We start from the raw sequence: 22,603 nt of genomic DNA on the forward strand, positions 1-22,603 counted from the left end.
GCTAGACTTGCGGCAGTGCTAGGAAGCAACACATACTTGCATTGCATTTTGAACTCATGAATATATTCTGAAAATACATGATGAATGAAATTGAGCTTGCATAACTAGAGGCGTTTTCATTTATGTACTTAAATAGAGTGCAAGCATGTTTTGGCTTAAATCAGTTACAAGTTTAACTATTACTACACAATCATCATCATGTTTATGTGAATAGGGATGGAAAAACTCAAATTACTGTCATTGTTTTGTTTCCTCGTGTTAAGTGGTGTCATGGCCACACATCGGACTGAGAGAGTTCTGCACACCTGCACAAGTACATGCACTCAGGCACATGCTCTCCGTCCTGGCTTTGCCATCGATCTCTTCCATCAAATTAAAGGATGCTGAAGTCACTATCGATCCAACCTCTCTCATTCTTGAGCATGCCTATGCCGCATGTGTTTGGCAGCCTCCTTGACTCCCTAAGGTTTATTAACCCCCTCTCAGGGAGAGAGTGAGAGAGTGAGTGAGAGAGAGAGAGAGAGAGAGAGAGAGAGAGAGAGAGAGAGAGAGAGAGAAATGGGATATCTGAGTGAATCTGCGTAGGTCACGTTATACCATCGGTAATGATGTCATGCATCCATCAAGCTGTTGGCACCATATGTTTCCGTCTCTCAGTCCTACTTTTACATCACTTAGGCTGATGGATGTTTTGATGTCATTTCCCAGACATTTCAGTGTTAACACAGACAATTTTTTGGATCTGTGATGCATTGCACAAACAGTAACTCTGAAATATGATATGATAGTCTCAAATGGTCTAGTCATAAGAGGATTGTTTAAAGACCTATTGTATTTCTCTAAAAGTAACAGGCACACCAAGATTGATTTTAAGTAATAGTAGTGTTGGTGAAAACTAGTGCACAAAACCTAGTGAGATGCCTGTCCTTCTAAAGAACCTCTCACACTGACAGTGTCAAACAGCGATAAACCAACCTGAAGTCATTTGTGTTCAATGAGAGTTGGTATTTCCAGTGACATCAGTGATGGTGACTTTTGCGATGCAACAAAATCAAAGAACTTTATGCAATATAACTAAAATGGAATGATTTGAAACAGATGCGTTTGATCACAATTTCGACCACTTTTAACAATTGGTTTCAATACCTTATGTTAGATATTCTAATTAGCAAAAAAAAAATTCACAATCCCAAAAAAAGTTTTGTTTTGACCTTTATTCCTAGTAACAGAAACTTGTTTTTTTTAATGTATGTATGCATTTTGATTTTTGTTTTTGAAAGAAGCCTCTTATGCTCACCAAGGGCCAGGTTTACTAGCTTGCGCCATTTACTAACAGCTTTTTTGGCATTAAAAAACTACTGTCAGGATTTACTAAAGACACGCAGTGAAAAAATAACGCTGAAAAGGAGTGGACAGTGTTATTTTTGCGGCTGATCTTATTGCATATGCATTTGTAGGAGTTTCCCTTTCAGATGCAACATTTATGAGAGGAGAGTATTCAAATGAATCATGCAAGGTGATTTACTAAGGTTTACCCTTGTCAATTTACTAGTATTTGCGTCATTTAATGCCCAAAAAAAAAGCATGCTAACTGGGAGATTTTGTTGGTTATTATAGAAATGATCCGGCTGCGTCTGTGTTCTTTAATTTGCCTGTTGTCAGTAGATCACGGGCTGAACTTTCCACTCCCATCAACGCTTTTTTGGAATTGCGCTCTCATGCTAATTTGCCCTGTTTAGTATATCTGGACCCAAGACTCCATTTCTTGGAACAGTAATATTGTGAAATATTTTTATAAATTAGTTTTTTATTTCAATATATTTTAAAATGTAATTTATTCCTGTGATACAAAGCTGAATTTTTCACATCATTACTCCAGTCCTTCAGAAATCATTCCAATATGCTGATTTGCTGCTCAAGAAATGTTTCCAAAATTTTGAACGAGAGTGTTTGTAATCAACTTTTATTCTCGTCATTCACCATCTTGGATGATTTTTTTTTCTCTACAAAGGATACGCGTGATGCTGCCTTAGATTTAGGCCACAAGAATGTTTCAGAAGGTGGCATAATTACGCTGCCTTCTTTTTTGTTCAACCTTCATCTCATTAGCACACCTGTGTTATCTTGAAACACCATCTAGATTGGCAGCTTGCTTGATTTTGGAGTTTATGTCAGAGGTGTCAGAGCAGCACATACTATTAGCAGCTGTGGTTCTCAGCAGCTGTTCCCCTTCCATCCTGCGTCTTCCTCCTGTCTTACATTCTCACAGGAAATTACTGCCATGTATCTCTAACATCCAAAGCACTCACGCCCCACAAAATAGTTGATTGACTGCCTCATCTCTTAATTCTGAACAGATGACTATTTCTGGAAGGTTTGCTTTAATGAGTTTACATAAGTGAGACGTCCTCTGTAATCTAAACACACTGAAGTAATGAGCACAGCCTGTCGTAGATGAAACATTCATCTCATTATCAGTTGATGTACTCTTAAAATACAGGAGATCCTTTGACTATCCGACCAGCAGAGTCGATGAAGGTGAGAGGTGTGTTGTGGTAATTGAGAAAGAAGAAACATGAGATGGAACAGTTGTTCTCAGGTAAAGCTAGGGAATTCGCTATTCAACTGTTTGATCTTCCCAAGAGAGTCTGAAAATCTGTCATTATTTACTCGCCTTCATGTCATTCAATACCCGTAGATTTTCATTCTTCCATAGACTACAAAAGAAGATGTTAGGCAGAATGTTCCAGCTGCTGCTGTACTACATTCAACAAAAGTTAAAAGGAATAGTTCACCTAAAAATGAAAATTCTGTCATCATTTTCTCACCTTCATGTAGTTTCAAACCTGTATGACTTTTTTTCTGTGGAAAACATGAGAAGATTGCAACACAGTTCTTTGTTCAGGGAAGAAGGAGGCGGGAACTGGCGAACGTTTAAAGAAACTTTAATCAAATAAACAAAAAAACTGAAAGTAAAAGCGACTGCCACGCACACACATAGCAAAACATAAACAAAACAATGTAAAGTCCAGGCCTGGTCCTCTCTCATCCTTCACTGGTGTCGCTCGTCCTTATATGCCTCCGGGCTCCCTCATGAGAGGACTCGAGACCAGTGTGCCTCGCAGGTGACGCTTATTCTCAATCATGCACTGGCCTCTCTCGCTCCTCCCACGTCTCTCGCTCGCCAACCTTGCCACAAAGATATTTTGTAAAGTTCAGCATTTCATACAGTGCAATGCAAGTCAATGGGGTCCAATGTTGTTTGACCCCAACAAAAGCAGCGTTTCCACCGAAATTACCTGGAACAATTTGTCCCAGGAACTTTTTTCCCCCAGACCTCTGTCTGCATTGTGGTCTAAAGTACCGTGAAGATTAGGCAAATTAGTCCGGTTATGTAGGACTGTGTGCGACTTCCCGCTGGATTTCGTCCTCCGCATATAAGCTTAATAAAGCCTGAATCTCGTTGGTCCATCGTCATATGTATAGCAAACAACTCTTGCTGCATGCACCGCAACAGACTTTTAAAAGTGGTGGTTGAAATAAAAAGCTGCATGAACTCAAACAATCAGCATGTTCAGCGCCCAAGTCCCAACCCCGAAATTCCTGAACTTTGAAAAAGTACTACCTCGTAAGCAGGGACTTTTTTACCCGGAACTTCATTTAGACCCTGCGGTCGAAACGTACAGTGTACCAGCCCAAAGTCCCTAGGTCCTGGGGAAAGTTCATGTGGTGGGAACGCGGGAAGTCAAACAGGTTTGGAATGGCAAGATGGTGAGTAAACGTTGACAGAATTTTCATTTTGGGGTAAACTAACCCTTTAACATGATTTTTCAGAAGAGACAGAAATGTGATCTCATTCAGATCTCATCCCTGTAGCTACACCAGTCCATCCCAGCTCAGTGTTTGTGCTTTATAGAGGGGGGTAGGGGAAAAGAACATCACTTCCTTCCAACCTGACACAAATTTTTTCACTCCTCTGCACCTTCCCAATCGCCCCTCTCTCTCTTTCTTTCTTTGGACGCCCATACTGGCCCCTGCATCCCCTGCCACAGTTGAGCAGATTGTGTCTGTATTCCTCGCTGCTTCCAAACAAAAGGCATGGGACCATTTCTCCAAAGCCCAACGCAAGAACCTGGACATGTGGCGAAAGCAAGCAGAGGTTGGTGTTTTCATTTCTCTAAGTGAATGTATTCATGCTTCACATCTTCAGAATTAATTATGCACAATGTTTCTGTCAGATATTAGTCTTTTCCCCATTCCCCCTGTCCATTTCCCCTTCCCTGCGAGCTCCCCAACTACTATGAAGTTCCCATGTTTTATTTTGAGTTGAATGTTAATGGTATGATAGTCTTAACTGCTCAGCTCTCTCCGGTAGTAAAATTTGACCCGAGTCTGCCTGAGATTTCAGCGGTTCACAACCGGCAGGTAACATTTGAGTCTTTCCTGATAGAAGCAATAGAAATACTACCAGTATCTTGAATCATTGACGCTCTAAAACCCCAGAAGCTCAATAGAAAAGAAAAATATTTATTCTCGGTCACTTGAAGCTTGAGACAGATACTGGAAGCGAATTAATGAGCTATAATCCATGTTTATTCTGTCTCTTTCCTCTGTTTTCTGTGGTCATTAGGTAAGTTTTAAGACATATCTCCCATTATTAGTGCACAAAGACCCAATCTGGTGTCTAATTAGCACCTTAATTTCCATTGCAGGCAACATTAAAACACCATTTTACATGGACCAGAGGGCTGGTATTGTTTACATCTAATATAACTGAGAACTCCTGCTCAGCAAATGATGAGTGTGAAATCAACCGAGGACTTGACTGTCCATGTGTCATAAAAACAAGTTCCTAGAAACTCACAGTAATTAATTTTCTATGAAGTCCACATGAAATCAGAATTTCCCTTTTTTTTTCTCTATTGTGCCTGATTCTTCAAAGAAAAATAAAATGTTTTTCTTTGTAATAATAAATGCTGAATGATTCCAAAAAAGAAGCAAGATGTATAAAGCAGCTCTAGTGGGTAAATTTGACCTTCAGCCTCCTTAAAGTATGTGTTTTAGAGGAGGGTGGTAATCTACAATCAACTACAAACTCGCATTGAGGTCTGGCTTTTTCTAGTATTTAACAGATTTTTCAGGATCTAATCAATTCACACTGAAGTCCCGTCCTTTTTTCTAGTTGAATTTTCTGTTTCACTGTGGAAGGGTTTGAAATGTTGTTTTATGTTCACTTGAAGCCATTGGAACAGCTTTGAGATGCAGGTACTGTAAATGGCAAAAGAGTCTCCACACTGTTCAAGGTAGGTGTTTAAAATATGCACCATGTTGCATAATTTCTGGGGGGGGGGGGGGTTTCATTCATATCTGATATACATCTTAATTTCTCTGTCCCATGATCAGATGAGCAAAAAATAAGTAATCAGAACTGGATGTTTCCATCAGAAATGTTGCACACGTCCATTCATTTCCAGCCCATTGTGAAGCACATTAAGACAATTTGCTATTACTGCCAGTTAGTGCTTTGTTAACTTCACAAAGCTATGAATCCTTGATTGACCGCCTTGTTCTAAATTTTAAATGACATTTTATTCGATTTGTCTCTAAGTGAAAGATACATATAGAGTTCTTTTAGCACTCGCCCTGTTCTTCCTCTAAGTGCGTCCTTATTAAACTTTCTCTTTTATTGAGTTCCTTTCATTTCACCTCTTTCTACCATAAGACGACAAAAAAGGTATGCAACATCCCTAATAAGCCTTGATCATTTATTAAAGCTGATGTAGTCCTCACCTCTTTTCATCCCAGAATCCTCCCTTATTTGACCTATTCTCTCACTACTTAAGTTGAATATGTTTATCCTCTGATATGAGCCTCTTCTCGCTCTCAGACTGGCATTGTGCTTGCAGCTTCACCGTGGCTATGACAGGAAGCTCTTGATGCTGTCACAGCAGGGTGAAGCCTCATTTGAGAAAAAGAGAGAGTTAGCAGGCCTCTCTTACCTTTTACATTATGTATTGAGAAGAGCCGACCTCTAAACTGTCGGAATCCCTATAGTATGACAATGCAGGGCTTCAGGGATATGCCAAGCTTTCACAAGCCTTTGAACCTCATACTCGAAATATTTATGTTGTAATGGAGCCCATTAGAGTCATTTTAACATTCTTCGCTGTAGGAAGAGGTTGCTTTCAGTCCGGAATGTGGTTAGTTATATCTGGAGCAGGTGACAGTAAGTGATAAGTAATAGATGACACACCATTAAACTATGTTTACTCTGCTTCTCTCGTCCTTGGAGCTGTTTGGACCCTCACTGCTCTTCTCCCATAAAATGTGATGGTAAGATGATGGTTTCGGATGAGTTGTTGACCCAGAGCTACATTCAGGCTTAGCGGAATTTCATCCTTATTTTCTTGAGCTCCCCTGCAAGTTTTCCCAGCCATTTCTTTGTGTAAACAAAGCTTCGGTAAGTGTTGGTTTTGATACAGAAATGCCCAGTCAATATAGCAGGTTCTCCACACTTTAAAATGAATGTTATTCTGAGCAGTTACCACAACGTTCCTGAATTCAATCACAGTCCATTTATACTGCGGGCAGCGATACTTCCTGTGTTAAAGATTGGAGAAAAGTGTAAATCTTCTTGCGGTAGCACCATGTCATCTATCCTTCTCTTGATTGGGCAGATGGGCCTGTTTGCTTTTGCGCTACCTGCTCGACCCCTGTAATTCTCAGTGAGATCATGTGTTGCTGTGCTAGACAGATGGTAATGTTTATGCTGGGCCTTTTGTTTGTTGTCAGGCAGTAAGTCTCTCTCCCTGTGGCGGTCATGTTGTGTCTTTGCACAGCCCTATCTCTTTGCCATGCGCATGCCTCATTAGCCGGAGAGCTCCCCAATCAGGAGAGCCAACAGGGCAGCGCCCATACCCAGACATCTGCTTCATCTGCCCCTGCTTGGCCCTGCCGATCTGTGGTGGCTGTGCAATCACTTCCTGCCACGTTGAATCTCTACTGGCAGCCATTATAACACATTAAGAGTCCCTGTTTGACTGCGTACAGAGACAAGGTCAGCCAACATCACGTCTCTCTCTGCATCGATAACGCTGGAGCAGCGCCACCTGATTTTATAGCACTTTACGAGTATGATCTCTTTTTTTACAATCTGATCGAATGGCTTATTACCTTTCCGGCTCATAAATTTCATGTGTTAATAAAGTGTGCGAGATCATCCAGCAATGATTGGGATTAAAGACTCTGTTCCTCTCGTTCACAGGAGATCAGAAACATCCACAATGAAGAGCTGATGGGAATTCGGAGGGAGGAGGAAATGGAGATGTCGGATGATGACATGGAGGACGCCCCTGAATGCAAAGATTCAGATGATTCAGGTATGCACCATTCCAGATTGACAGACTGTAAGCAAAAAATGGGATTTTTTTCCCCCCTAAGGCAGTATAAGCAATACTACCTCATTCACTTAAAAAGGTTTCTGAGCACCCGCTGCATACAGATTGAATCCACTGGTGATTTGTAAGTTTCATGTGGAACCTTTTCCCGGATCACACAATGCTGATACATTTGCTGATAGAATAACCAGCTAATTTTCATAGTATAAATGAAGAGGGGAAATAAGGATTCCAGCTGCATGGAAAGCTCTAACTGTTTAATGACCCTTGACATATACTTTATCTGGATTCAGACTGTGTAACTGGCACTTTTCTCCAACTTTTTTCTTTAAACGTTCTCTCAGGAACTAATGAAGCTCATATCATTTCCCTTCCCTGTGAGGCCTCAAAGTGTTTTAGAAACTTTTTGTATCAGAAAACAATTTCGACATAAATCTCAATTACTGTATGTGGCCTTTTTTTCCAACAGGCCTTGGAATCATAAGGAATTAAATCATTCTTGTGCCTAAATGATTAATGTGTGGCGGGAAGAGCAAACGACAGACACAGTAGGTGTGGCGTCAGGCCTCGAGGAAGCATTTATTAACATAATAAACATAAAAATGTTCAAAAAGGGGAATAAAGTGTAAAAGAAACAGGGGATCTGGTGTCCTCAGCGTGCCAGGGAATTGTGCCTTTCTGTTTGTTCCGGTGCGGCGCGAGAGGGGCAGTGCCCCGGAGAGGTATCCCTTACCCACCCACTCTGACCAGGGGCCTGGCTGAGGAAGTAGCACTCCTGTGTGGGCGGCGGCCATATGACGGGGATGACGCTTTCCCTGAAATCGTCGCCCTTCACCAGGTTCCAGACTGGTGTGGGTGTGAGAGAGAGCAGGGGTGCTGAAATTACAAGAAATGGCAGCGAGTTATGAGGCACACCTGAATATCATGAAGCCTCATCACCGCCGCTGTTAACTGCAGAGCGTGCCTCTCCTCAGGAGACTAGTCTCTCTCTCCCCGTGCATGCATGCTAGTGTCCTCGTAGGTCCAGGAAGGGGGCGCAGAGGGACTCACGCATAACGCCGCTGACAGGCTAGGATGCTGGGCCGCTATTCCCCTTGGAATATTCCTTGGAATATTCCCCTCGCTATTCCCGCCCCTTGGGCCTCGGACCGAAGAGAGAAGCGCGTGACCCCGCCCCTTACCTGGACCCATCCTTTCTGATCACTACCTTTCCTTCACGATTCCCTGGCACGCCGAGGACACCAGATCCCCAGTTTCTTTTACACTTCATTCCCATTTTTGAACATTTTTATGTTTATGTTAATAAACGCCTCCTCAAGGCCTGACGCCACACCCACTGTGTCTGTTGTTTGCTCTTCCTGCCACACTGGTGGCGCTGATAACAAGAGAGAGGCAGCCGTTCCATCACATTATATATATTATTTATTTTTATAATGGAGGACAGTGAATGAATTACATTAATTCAGAAGCTTCTCTGATTGATTCAGTGAGACATTTTGAGTTTGATAATCAATTATGAGTTGTTTATATGTAATAAGGTATGGGAAACATAAACCAGCAATATTGCAAGCCGGATTTAAACTTGATTCCACATGAGCTCTACGGCTCAATGTGTTGAACCATGTTTTCAAACCACTAGACCAAGGTTCCAACACCAGCATGATTTACTTTGATGATTTCACTTCCTTATGTAAGGAAATTAAATCAAATCTATCTCTAGGCAGCCGAATCAATCATTGCGGAAAAGTGTATTTTTGCATAACTACCACAACCCCCTGTGGTTTCCTGAACGTGTTGATATTGAGCTGAGTGTGAGTCTGCCAGTCACTCTTCAAGCTCATTTCAGGTCCTGCTTGTCAGAAAAAAAAACTGCTAGAAGTCTTGTAACATAGCTACTCAGGACAGAGAATCATGGGATAGCATAAATGATCACTGTGGGATTCCACTGTCTTTTTTGGCATCTTGAGACCACTTAGCTTACGCATAGTACATTTGAAGGCCCTTGTTGGCTTTCATATGTGGCGCTTAACTTATGTTCATGAAATTTGAACATAACTATTAGAGATTCTCCAGTGTAACTGAAACCCTCATTAGTATGCAAATATATGCAAATGTAATCATACATTTACCAGGTTTGATTCACACGTCTTCTCATCTGCGACCTTAGTTATTAGAAAACAATGATAACAATCACTGTCAGTGGCTTGTCAGATATTTGAAAGGATGTCACAAGATAGAAAAGGGCAGGAGATCCACACGGTTAATGAAGGAGGTAATTCAACACTCTCCTCGTTTATGAAAACAAATATTTCATACCTGCCAGTAAGACGAGCAACCGCCGTAAAGAGGGGGAATGACTCATGCTAACCTCTGTGTGAATTTGAGCCATTTTAAAGGGTTAGTTCACCCAAAAATGACACAAATTATACCATGATTTACTCACCTTAAAGTCATCCTAGGTGAATATGACATTCTTCTTTCAGACGAATAAAATCGAAGTTAAATTAAAAAATGTCCTGGCTCTTCCAAGCTTTATAATAGCAGTGACTGTTGGGTCATTTTTGAAGTCCATAAAAGTGCATTGGTCCATCATATATATAACTGCTCCACATGGCTCCAGCGGGCTAATAAAGGCCTTTTGAAAGAAAGCGATGCGTTTGTGTAAGAAAAATATCCATATTTAAAACATTATAAAGTAAATTATCTAGCTTCCGGCGAATCGCATTCCATATTCAATTTGCGGAACAAGTTTAGCGCCTCTCGCAGTTCAAAATGCTTACGCTACGAGCGTAACTGGTGTGCAATGTCGTCAGATGTAGCGTAAGCATTTTGAAGGCCTATATTAACCCCCCGGAGCCGTGTGGAGCAGTTTTATGATGGACAGATGCACTTTTATGGACTTCAAAAATGACCCAACAGTCACTGCCATTATAAAGCTTGGAAGAGCCTGGACATTTTTAATATAACTCCGAAAGACTTAAATAAACTTCTGAAAGAAGAATGTCATATACACCTAGGATAACTTTAGGTTGAGTAAATCATGGGCTATTTTTCGTTTTTGGGTGAACTAACCCTTTAACTTGAAGCAGTTGCATCTTCATTGCGACCCAGCATGTTTGCTTTTATTTTCCCCCAGAGTTAATAATTGGTAACTGGGCAAGTGTCCTTTGACAATAGCTACACTGCAGTGTGCAAACGGGGAGCTGCTTTCTTTACTGTCAGCACCTCTGGGCAACACAGGTCGATAGAGCTGCCTGCCATGTTGCGGAAGGTGAACCGGACAGTTTCTGAGGGCAGCTGCTTGATGAGACGAATCGATAAAAACTGCTTGCTTTCCTCTCTCTCTGTCTGTGTCTCTATATCTCTCTCGCTCTTGTTCTCTGTCTCTTTATTTCTTTCCCCTCTAATTCACACCAAACATGTTTCCAGACAAAACACAGAATCTGTAACACGGCAGCCACCTTCATAAAGGATGCGTTCTTGTGTCCCGTGTGAATTGCCATCCCATTGTGCTCAGTCTAGCGCAACAGAGTGGCCATTCTGCAAACTTCAGGAATCTCAAGACACATTTTTCAAAGATGAACTGCCTTTAGTGTCACATGGCATGTTAAAAATATGGTGCTTATGCTGCTAAATGTGTACGTAGACAACTGATAAAAAAATTGATTGAAAAAATGAAGAATGTGAACGGATCCAGAGGCGCCACCCTAATCACAATAGAGTCATAAAGTGATTCATTCAAATGCTTTAGATATGCAACAACTCTGAACACCATAGATATAACACTCAACGCTCTACAGAAACTCGATTCAATTGATTCCAATAAGGTGTCACATTAGCGAAAATTCGGCCAAAATTTTGCAAACAAAGTTATCAGTAGAGTGATGTATGAAGGATAACTCGCACAGAAGTAACCTTCAAAGCAAACGGTTAGCATGGCGAATTTGCTTGACCAGCTTGAACCTGTTGCGAAGTCTGTGGGGAGAAATCTTTCATTCTCACGCAAAATTCCCAATCGCTTGGATTTCTATTGAAATGATTGGATTTCGCCTGCGAAAACTCACTGAACAATGGTCAATTTTACCACTCCTATAGAGTTTGACGTTAGCATGTTGCTGAGCTAACAATAGCTGTGTCCCAGATGATGCACTATACACTATGCACTTACACAATGCACTAGGTACTCAACTCTGTAGTGTATGAATTTGATACGATTATTTTGTCGTATTTTGACAGCTTAATGATTTTTTTATATTTTTTGTGCTTTTATTTAAAGACCGCATGTACCCTTTTTTGTCACTGGTGTTACCGTACTTCTTTGGCAATATTATAGGTTATGAAATATTATTTCGTACACATGAATGGTTTTTGACCTCAAAATAAAGCACTTTCCCTCTGTACATGACTGTGGGGACACAAGCACAAACACTTCTGTGGTGCTTGTAATGCTATATAAATATTTTAAAAAACTAAAATTTTCACATTGAAGGCTCAAGAAGGTGTTCAAATAACATATGGTTTCATTGTAAAATATAAAGAAATTGTAACCCTAAAGTGTTTTCCAAGTGTAATATTTCTGTAAAGGCTAGGGACAGAATAATGGACATTTCCGTAGAAGGACCCTCCAACAATCGGAATTTTCAGTGATAACACACTACTCTATTAATGCAACAAAACAGCAAAAAATAGTTCACTACAGTGGCTACGTTTACATGCAAACAAATAATCCATTAGTAATCGGATTGACGGCTCAATCGGACTGAAAAGCCTTCATGTAAACACCTTAATCAGTCCGATTGAGCTCGATCCGAAAGAAATTTGGATCCGATTGAAAGGGGTGGTTTATTCCTTTTCTAATCCAATCGAGAGGACATGTAAACACTTGATCAGATTGAAAAGCGAAACTGAAAGAACTGCGCATGTGCAATAGACCCTTCTCACAGACTGTGATGGCGCGTTTTAACAGTCATCAATATTGTAAATCTTGCAACGTTTTTTGTAATTTCATTTTTTATATATATATATATATATATATATATATATATATAAACATTTATAACACTAATACTTTGCATTTTATTACTTTTGCATCAAATTACAAAAACAAGTTACCGCTGCTGTGAGGGTGTTTCTAATACAGTGTCTATGGGAGAGATCGTAAAAATTAACATATTTCTCTCTTTTGACTGCCGTTAACAATCTCACTCTATTTTTTCCCTCTTTTTGAAAGTTGTGAAAACGCTATTGTGGCGTTTTTCTTTTGCTATTTGAGCAAATGGGCACACACACAAAAATATTTAATGTGTTCTCTCATTCACAGCTATAATATTCAACCCAACTATGACGACTTCCGCTCTGAGAAAACCGGAAATGTGAAAAGGGTCTATGACAGAAATGGCTTAATGGCGTATGACGCGAGGAACGAGCAGTTCTTCCTGTTGAATAAATGAGTGTCCCCTTATATTACAATACCACATGAGCAAGAGTGACGTTTTTCCCAAATATCAGCAAGATTGCAACTGCGATATTTATTTTATACAACAGTTAAACAATAAGTTAACAATATTAATTGCATTTTAGACACAGTATTATCAGTATTTTTTGTTTTTCCTTTTTTTAGCAACCAAAAACTTCCAAATGAAACCATAGCAGAACCGAGTCTCGGAGCAACACACAACGGTGTTGAATGAATCAGTTTAATTAATTAATGATTTAATGCAAAATATCATCTATAATTATTGTTATGAACAAAATCTTTGAAAATATTGAGATATAATTGTTTTGTCTATATTGCACAGCCCTAATGTACAGAATTATTTTGTATTTCTTCAGGTCTTAAAAAGGTCTTAAAAAACCTTAAATTTAATTTTAAAAAAATGTGCAGCAACCCTGTTCCTTTAAATTTGGCCAATATGATTTATCTTCAAGGCAGAATACATTTGCTGGCAACCTTTTGGGACACTTAAATTGCAGCCTAGGTAGGTTTTGGAGCAGAGCTGAGACAGGTGATGATGCCTTCACCCGCAGACTTCCAATTGTGTTCATAGCTTAGCCTGGCTTCCCTTATCTTCCACCCACGTCACTCAGACGCTCGTCGTCTCCTTCTTCAGAGACACATAACCTTGCGTTCAGGCAGCCAGCTGTTGCTCCCTCTCCCTGCCCAATCTGAGAGAGATACGCTTCTCGGTCTAATCCCGTTATCTCTTCCCACTAGAAATGGAGCAGAGGTGCCGTCTCTGATCATCGAGTTGTTAAGAGATGGCTGAATGACGGAATATCTTGGTGTGAAGAACCCTTTTGCGTCCGTTTTAATTACAGCCATTTGATAAAAATGCCCATGGTACATTAAGTCAAGCATTAAGTAATACACTTTCTCTCCATTTTAATCCTCTCTAATTAGCCTGTAAATGCAAAGCGAACGCAGCAGTGGTACTGAGGGTCCTTTCATCTCAGTCCATCAGCTGAATTCTCTAAGCAGCTTTTGAGGAACACTGTTTTCTTCTGCCATTCTCCATCTTTCATTTTACCCTTTCCAGGCCTCACCGCCACTTGAATTGTTACTCTGCACACGACTCTTAATATGTGCCTCTTCTTTTCTGTTACGTTATTGTTTTTCACCCCTGCCTCCTTCGCTCATGTGTCTCTGTCTGCTTATTTCCCTTTCCTGTCACCAGTGCAATTGTCATTTTTCATATCTCTCCAACTCTCTCTCTCTCTCTATCTGCCCTCCCAGGGCCGCTGGCTCAGGTGGAGGCTCTGAAAGAGGAGAACGACAGTCTGCGGTGTCAGCTGGATGCCTACAGGAACGAGGTGGAGCTTTTGAAACAGGAGCAGGGTAAAGCGCAGCCCCAGCGCAGCGAGGAGGACGCCACCCGCCAGCAGCAGCTCAGCTTCCTGCAGCAGGCTCTGCAGGGCATGCAGAAGGTACGCACACACAATGAACAATGTATACAGAAAAAAAAAAGTTTGTCTTGGTTACAGTTAAAATGTGTAAAAGTCCTTAACTCTTTCCCAGACAGTTTTTTTTTTTTTAAGTTGCCAGCCACCGCCAGCGTTTCATTTTCACAAAAATGTCATGGCCCCCAGAATAATTTAGTTGTGTGAATATCTGAACATGCAATATATCAAAAGAAAGAACAGACCCTCTGCTTTTAAACAAAAAAAACTGTTTTATTCTAATGGGTCATTCAGAATGCATAGCTGTGCTATGAAACCCATTATTTTCAATGGCTTGCACCATGCAAAGACGGTTTGTTGCTGCGTCGACCAAAGCGCGCACACAGCGAAGCGCACCGCTTGCGAGCATGCCGCGGTCAAAGTTCAAAATAGTTCAACTTTCGCTGCTGTGCTCTGTGACGATTACCCGCGTGGCCAATAGAAATGGGGCATCCAAACAAACACAGAAAGTAAAATGGATGAAAAGCTAGTACAGTCGAAATTTCTGGAGCTTTATAGGTTTGCTGCTCCCTACTGAGCCGAAAGTACACCTGGAAACGGGGCGCTGTGGAAACGGAGCTCCTTTGCAAGCCTGAATTCCCCAAACTGTTCTCTGGACCTGAGAGTTTCATGCACCCACACAGCCTCTTCTTCTTTGCTGCTCTCTTTCTTCCTCTTCTTACTAGCAGGGATAGTGCTATCGCTCAGATACATACATATTTGCTGCTGACCGAAAGGGCGAACAACAATCAAATGACTAGATGTATAGCATTACTGAATATGCACACAGTAAGTTTCATAAAAATTTTACAATTTAAGCAAAAAGCTGAGAAAAAATGCATTTTTGTCAAAGACATCCAGATCAGATTCAGAAAGATGATCAAAACACAGATGGAGTAGATTGAGTCCATCAACACCCCCAAAGCTTCACAGTCCTGTAGCTCATCCTAGGTCGGCATTTCATTCAACAACATGAGGCAGTTTTTATTTATATGCTGTTTAATATTGATGATCACATTATTTTACATAAGCATCTGCTTACTTATGATATCGCTTGTTTTTTTCATGTGTTTTGATCAAAAAATTCTGTACTCTTTCAGAAGATGTGTAATAGTGCCCCCTACTATATAACATTCTGTATTAAATTAAATTAAATTATTCTGAGTTAAAATAAAGTACATTTAATTGATGTTATTATTTTATATCATTATTGTTGTTATGAGTATAGTAAAGTCAGCATGAAATGAATGTTCACCTTATATTTTCTAAAAGCTGCTTTTTGCTGCTAATCTTCTTATAAATGATTCATCCATGCATATATATTGTTATATTTTGTGTTAAAATATAACAGACAAACTTTTCTAGTCATTTCGTCCCTTTGTTACAATCGACTACAATCTCCCATTTAGATCTCCTTCCATCCAATAAACAACCAATGCATAGAGCTTTTTTTCTAATAATCCATTTCACTTGTATGTATGTCACAATACAGAAGAGAAGATCTGTCTCTACTTCTACTTCTGTACATCATGACTTTTAAGTCTTGTATTTTTATAGAATGTGTTAAAGTCCCCCTGTAGTCAATCATTTTATCCCTTTCACACTCATCTTTGGTCACCAAAATGACCAAATATAAATGCTTAATTTAGTACACGGATCCATGAATATAATATAATGTGTTACTAATATTACACAAACCATGTTAGCATGTTACACAATCCCGTTCGCCATCTCATCTCACACAATCTCGTTCGCCTTCTAAAAATCAGCAAGAAGCGCTTTGAACAACTTAGAACGTCAGTGGAGAAAGGCATATAGTTCATCATAACATTGCAATATACATAATTCACCTGCTATCTTGCTAAATGTACTTGATTTTTCAGCAACAGAAAAATATATTGGGATATCCTGGCTTCTCTTGAGACGCCCTGCTTCGCAGCATAGTTAAAGATATGCTAAAGCCCGCACGTTGACGTGATTGGTTACGGTGGCATTTGTGACGTAGAGAACACCAGCGATTTCAGACCACGTTTTTGAGACGGCCTTTGGTTCACTGCAGTTTTAAGGAGAAAATACTCAGCAATTATGTGGATTTTGCACATGGTTTGTCTTAAAGCATATTAAAAACATAGACATTTTCACTACAGGGGGTCTTTAACTTCTTAACCCGCACCGGTTCGTGGACGGGGGGGTTGACGGAAGTGGGGGGGTGTGTACTTTTATCTACTTTTGTTTTATACAAAATATTCAATCAACTATCACAAACTATGCATCATTTGAAAGCTAAAACACTCAAGATTCATGTTCTGAACTTGTTTTTGCAATAAATACACCAGAGAGGAAAGGGTTAAATGAAACACTAAAGGACCGGCCATGTAAACATTAGAAAAATATCAGCGTTACTCATCTTTCATCTCCTGTCGTTCAGATCAGATCGGACGAATCCAATAAACACCCGCATACATCTCTGTGTAAGAGTCCATTCTTCAAAATGCATCCCACTTTTTAATCCAAAACAACGAAAAAATAGGGAAAAAACTAAAAATCCTCCGTTGTTTGCAAGAGAGTTTTGAGTTAGCATGATCAATCATGTCCATTTTCAATGAAATATCGATTCTATTCCGTGTCTGGCAAACTCCCCCTGCTAGAATGGCTTCTCCCACGTATTTTAAACCCTCCCTCGTCTCTCTCCTTCAATCAGAGACTCTTCTGGGATGCATCATATAGAGGAAGTGCCTTACAGGCTTGGTGAGCTGTCAATCATTGCGCCCATGGTTTTCGTTGGATAAAGGCACTCGGTGCCCAGCCAATGCCTTTTCAACAAAGGTTTGATTGATGGACTTAGTAACCAATCAAAAGGCATTATCTTGCGCAGTTTGCGTAAGTAGGCTTTGGTGAATACTGTTTGCGCGCTGGCTGCACGTTCTCCATGGCGCAACTGCAGTGGAGCGCGCAGACTCTTACTGACACTTATTATCAGCTAAATTAGCTTTTTACACTTTGTAATCTCTGTAAATAGTTGCTTTAGTTTTTCAGTAACTGTTTATCCATTATAATTAGTAGTATATTGCAGTTTATTGCAGATTTATTTGAATGAAAAACTACTCTTTACAATAGCAAATGTTCTGAAATAAATGGCCTTTTTGAAATGACGCCTAGACTTTTCTTGACATAAAAGCTCACAGAAGCTACATTACTGAGAGAATCATCCTCATATTTGAATCATGACATGATTAGACATTCAGTTTTATATTTAAGTTATTTTCAGGCTCTTAACATTAAATTATAATATTTTTTTCCCTAATTGAAAACAAAAAACAAAAAATGTGAGTCACTTACATGTATATTTACATGTATATTACTCTGTTCCCATATTACTTTGAGTTATTATGACTCTTGGGTAGCAATATTTCAAGTGTCTAGTTTAAAATAAGACCAGGTTTATGAATATAGACCATAGGGTTTAAGAGCTGCAGACATTTTCATTTGGGTATATCGTTTTCAAAAAATTCCACAAAAATGGGGCGCTTGTTAAGAGGTTAAGTTGCAGTTTTTTATGATGCCACTGGCACATGGTTGTTTAGATATTTTCTCTGGAAAATGACAAATAAATACTGAATATCAAAATGATATTTGTAGTGTTGAAGTTCATGCAGAACTGCTGGAGTTTTTTGAAGACATGGGAAAAGATGCCTGTCAGTGATGTGGCACAGTTAAGATCGGTAACCAAAAATGTTTCGTTTCAAAAGCAGCATGGGGTGATCCGTCACTCATCGAATGTGTGTTTATAGTCTCACACACCTACTGTTTTCTCACTCTGTGAATACGGCGTTGTTATGCGTGAGCATTTTTAGAGAAGTTGAACCACAGGGAGTCCTGAACCAAAACACTTCATTTCTACAGATCATCCAGGACATTAATCACAAACACACACACACAAGATAATGAACACTAGAGATGTTGAACATGTGGAATCATGAACATTTTGTCTGCTTAACTATAGATGTCTCCCACTTATCAAGCAAATTTATCTCTTTTACCAAACATCTCTCAAGGACTGGCGCTATTTTTAGAACAGTCTCCCGCTATCATCCTCTGTTCTGCATTGTTCTTCAGCGCTCAGAGTGACCCAGAGATTTGATGGCGATTTTTAGCCACATTTGTTTTCCCAAACCGTACATTCACACAATACAAACTCACATGGTCAGGGTTAAACCTGTCCCATGGTACATTTATTTTTGTACCCCCTCATTGCTGTATCCATCAATAGAACACAAAGAATCTTGCTCACCCTCATTCTAGCCCTATAAACCCAGCACATACAAATGTTTCACATGACTTTGACCTTGCCATGTGAGCGTTATTAGGCCATGAAGGAGATCCTATCTGAGAGGGGCGTTTGTCTCACTTTAAAGGTGCGCGCTTGCTGCTAATGAGCCCTAATGGGATTCTGCATATTGAACATTGCTGTGCCATGAGATGAACTTGTTGCACGGGTCACATATGAGTCATACGCTGAGCGATTTGTTCGAGTTAGAAACGGGAGCATTCACTGATCTCCAGCGAGCCTGTGAAGAAAGCGTGTTATTCAGTCACATGAAGTGAACAGTGTAGGCCATTTCTCAGAGTTGAATCACTCTCAAATGGCAAGCGAGGCTGCTGAGATGTTTTCGCTCCTGCACTCAGAGCGTGTTAAACTCACCCTCGGACTGATTTATTCATGGTGAGCAGGGCATGAAGTCAAACAAAAAGGTTACATCACCACATTTTATGTAGCTCAGATAGCTCTTGGCATCTGAATGCTGAGCAGGAACCGTAATGAGAAATCTGAGCAGTCTTGAGCACCTCGTGGCTTCTGCTTTATTAGGTTTGTCAACAAATTAGCATGCTCAGAAACAGGGATTGGGGTAATGCATAACACGTTACATAATCAGTCTTTAGCATAATACCAGAGTTATTCGCATTGCTTCTATTCAGAAACGTCTATTTCGCTCTTTAAAAACAAAGAAAGAAAATAAACATTACACTCAATTACATTACATTGTATTTTGTTACATAGACTACCATTCAAAAGTTTTGGGTCAGTAGGAGTTTTTTGAAAGAAGTCCCTTATGTTAACCAGAGCAGCATTTTTTTGGATCATAAATACAGTAAAAAACAGTAATATTGTGAATTATACCATGGTCTGTCTGAATAATCGATTCTGATTGGCTGGAAGCTGTGCAATAAAACCATTTCATTAATGCATAAGTAGTTTCAAGTCAGTTGAACCCCTGTTCAATATTAATGCGCTCATGTAAGAGATCGTGTGTGAACAGGACCTTTTTAAAAATACTGATAAATCAATTTTGCAATTTAAGAGTAAGGGGAATTACCAGTAAATTACCGTAATGTGCTCTGTGAACGCAGAATGAAGATTACAGGTATATTCACGTATAAAATCAGAAGTCTGCTTTGGGCCAATCATAAAGACTTGTGAAGATGATGTGATTACTCCGAGAAACAGAACGATTTTTAAAACGGACGAATGAAGACAACAGCGCACTGTTTAAAGATCACTTCCAATGACTGACCAGTATTTTGGTGTTGATGTGTGAACGGTCTCTTACTGGTAAAAAGCCAGAACGCCGTTGCTTGTGTTAACTGCATATTTTTGCATGTACGAGTAAAGTCCTTCTGGTAATTTTCCGACAATTTAACGGGATTGCTGTGTGAAAGGGGTTACTGGCTTGCACACAGAGATCAGAGTATGAATGAATTAAGTATTCAACACAACACATTTTTTTTTATTAAACACAGTTCCAATGCAGCAATTCACATGAAATTTTGACCATACATTGGTATTAACTCAAGAAATCTACATATATAAAGAAATCTTAATATTACAATCCATAAAACAGTTAAAGTAAAATGACAGGAAAAAACACGCTAACTGAAATTGCATTTAATACTTTGTGGAAAAGCTTTCATTTGCAACGACAGCTTCAAGATGTTTCCTGTATGAACAATTAATCGCTCACAGTGCTCAGATGGGATTTTGGTCCATTCTTCTAAAATCTCGAATATTCCATGGGGTTCTCTTGCGAATCTTGATCTTCAGTTCCTTCCACAAATGCTCTATTGGGTTTAAGTCTGGAGATTGACTGGGCCATTCCAACAACTTTATTTTCTTCCTCTGGAACCAATTCAGAGTCTCCTTTGCAGTATGTTTTGGATTGTTGACATGCTGGAAGATCCACCCGCTTCTCATCCTCATCATCCTGGTGGATGGCAACAGATTCATCTTTCAATAAGATTCCTGGTACATAGCTCCATGCATTTTCCGTTCAAGTACCATTAGATGAGAAACAGCCCCATACCATGATGCTTCAACATCTAAACTTCACTGTTGGTATCATTTTAGGGTCATATGCAGAGCCATTTCTTCTTTATTGATGATATGTGATTAATTTCTGTAGCGTCTGACCAGACTACACTCTCCCAGTAATTCACAGGCTTTTCCAAATGTTGTGTAGCAAACTTCAAACGAGCTTCAACATGCCTTTCTTTCAATAATGGAGCCTCCCGTGACGGTGGAGTACCTTGCCTATTGTTTTCTCTGTGACAACTGTACCTGCTGCCTCCAAGTCTTTCTGGAGTTCTTTCCGAGTGGTCCTTGGCTCTTGGGCTGGCTGGCTGATGGTGGAGTGATGTTCCTTCCACTTGTGGATAACGGCCTTACAGAAACATTTCGGAGTTGTGAAATCCGTCTGTAAGCAGTGGCATTGTTATGTTACGCAACAATCTTGTTGCGAAGGTCTTGGAAGAGCTGGTTGCCTCTGCCCATCATGCGATGTTTGTATACTTGCATTCAGAGGTGGGAAAGCCTTTTTCTAACCTATCTATTTTCTACCTGTCATTCCACTTTATTAAATGTAACTTGTTTTATGGATTACAATATTATGATTTCTTTATCTGTGTGGATTTCTTGAGTTAATACCAATCTCTGGACAACGTTTCATGTGAATTGCTTCATTGAAACTATGTTTAATAAAAAAAAAATTGACATGTTGAATGCTTATTTCCCTCACTGTACGTTTTAATTTATATAGATTCAGTCAGCACACACACACACGCACTTCCCCGCTGAGATTGGCCCCTGGCAGCACAGAGCCTGTGTGTGTATCCAGCTTTGGATTTAATCAGTCCCTCACCTGAGCCGCTACAGACATACAAACATCCTCAAGGCACAAAATCTATTTACTCGTCTCTGACTGAAATGCACACCGTCCAAATATTTTCCCTCTCATTTCTGAATGTCACTGGCACAGCACCTCTGGAGGTCGGGGAACAGCTGTCATATCAGGTGCATACTGTCGGAATGTCTTTATGAGCTAGAGGTAATCAAATAAAGCCATATTCAACACAGTCATAACATCTGAGATTGAATTATTTGATAGAAAGACATCTCAAAGCCTATGAGCATTCGTAAGACCGTATTTTTGGGCATCGTATGCTGTCCAGGTCAAGGATGTATATTAAACATAGCGCTATCTATCCATTAGCATTCCCATTCATCTCAATAGCACACAGGACCTCCCAGAAGTGCTTACAATCTTATATGCATCATATACAATTGGGATTTACTTAATAGTTTTAAATAGTTTTCAGAAATTGCTAAAAAAAAAAAATAATAATTACAAAGAAACGTCAAGTAGCACAATGAATTAAACATGAATTTTGAAACAGAAAGACTGAAAAAAAGTATTTTCTTGTTAAACATACTCCAATTTTTGAAAAAATTAAATACATTAACAGTGTATATTATGAGCCAGTGAAATTTCATCTGTCCTATTCCATAGACCTACATTTTTTTATTTCAATCACCCTCATCACTTACAATCAGCCTATCGCTCAATTCAAATTATATAATATTGCAGTTCCACACTGGCCAATTGGCAAGTAACTATATGAGTTTTATTTACTCACCAATAAGAAGCCCCGCATGCGGGAAAAATATGTATATTGTGGCCACGAATTAACAATTAATTCTCACGACTTACTAGTATGTCAGCGCGTTTTACTAATTTGTTCCCTCGTTTTACACACACATACACGTACGTTATTAGCCCCTTTCACACATACAGTCTTTACAGTCTCTTCATGGGTGTCCTTTCTTTTTCACATGAATTTTTTTTTCTCCCTCCCCCCGGATGTCATGTGTGGGGCTACGTACACCAAAGCCAAAATCTCATTTGGCACTTATTGAGTGTTCATTTTGAATCCTGCTA

The 22,603-nt window shown here is 39.8% G+C and overlaps 1 protein-coding gene across 10 annotated transcripts in view; it reads left to right on the forward strand.

The window, feature by feature from the left end:
• Window positions 1-22,603, forward strand: part of enox2 (ecto-NOX disulfide-thiol exchanger 2) — a 356,101-nt gene that overhangs the window by 310,818 nt on the left and 22,680 nt on the right. For all 10 annotated transcript variants that reach the window (XM_079839859.1, XM_079839851.1, XM_079839860.1 and 7 more), the window contains 3 exons: window positions 4,053-4,159; window positions 7,265-7,379; window positions 14,131-14,321. In XM_079839859.1, coding sequence (XP_079695985.1) covers window positions 4,053-4,159; window positions 7,265-7,379; window positions 14,131-14,321 — 413 coding nt within the window. The remainder of the gene's footprint in view (window positions 1-4,052; window positions 4,160-7,264; window positions 7,380-14,130; window positions 14,322-22,603) is intronic.

Source organism: Gobio gobio (genome assembly GCF_949357685.1).
Source record: "Gobio gobio genome assembly, chromosome: 16".
Lineage (NCBI taxonomy): Eukaryota > Metazoa > Chordata > Actinopteri > Cypriniformes > Gobionidae > Gobio > Gobio gobio.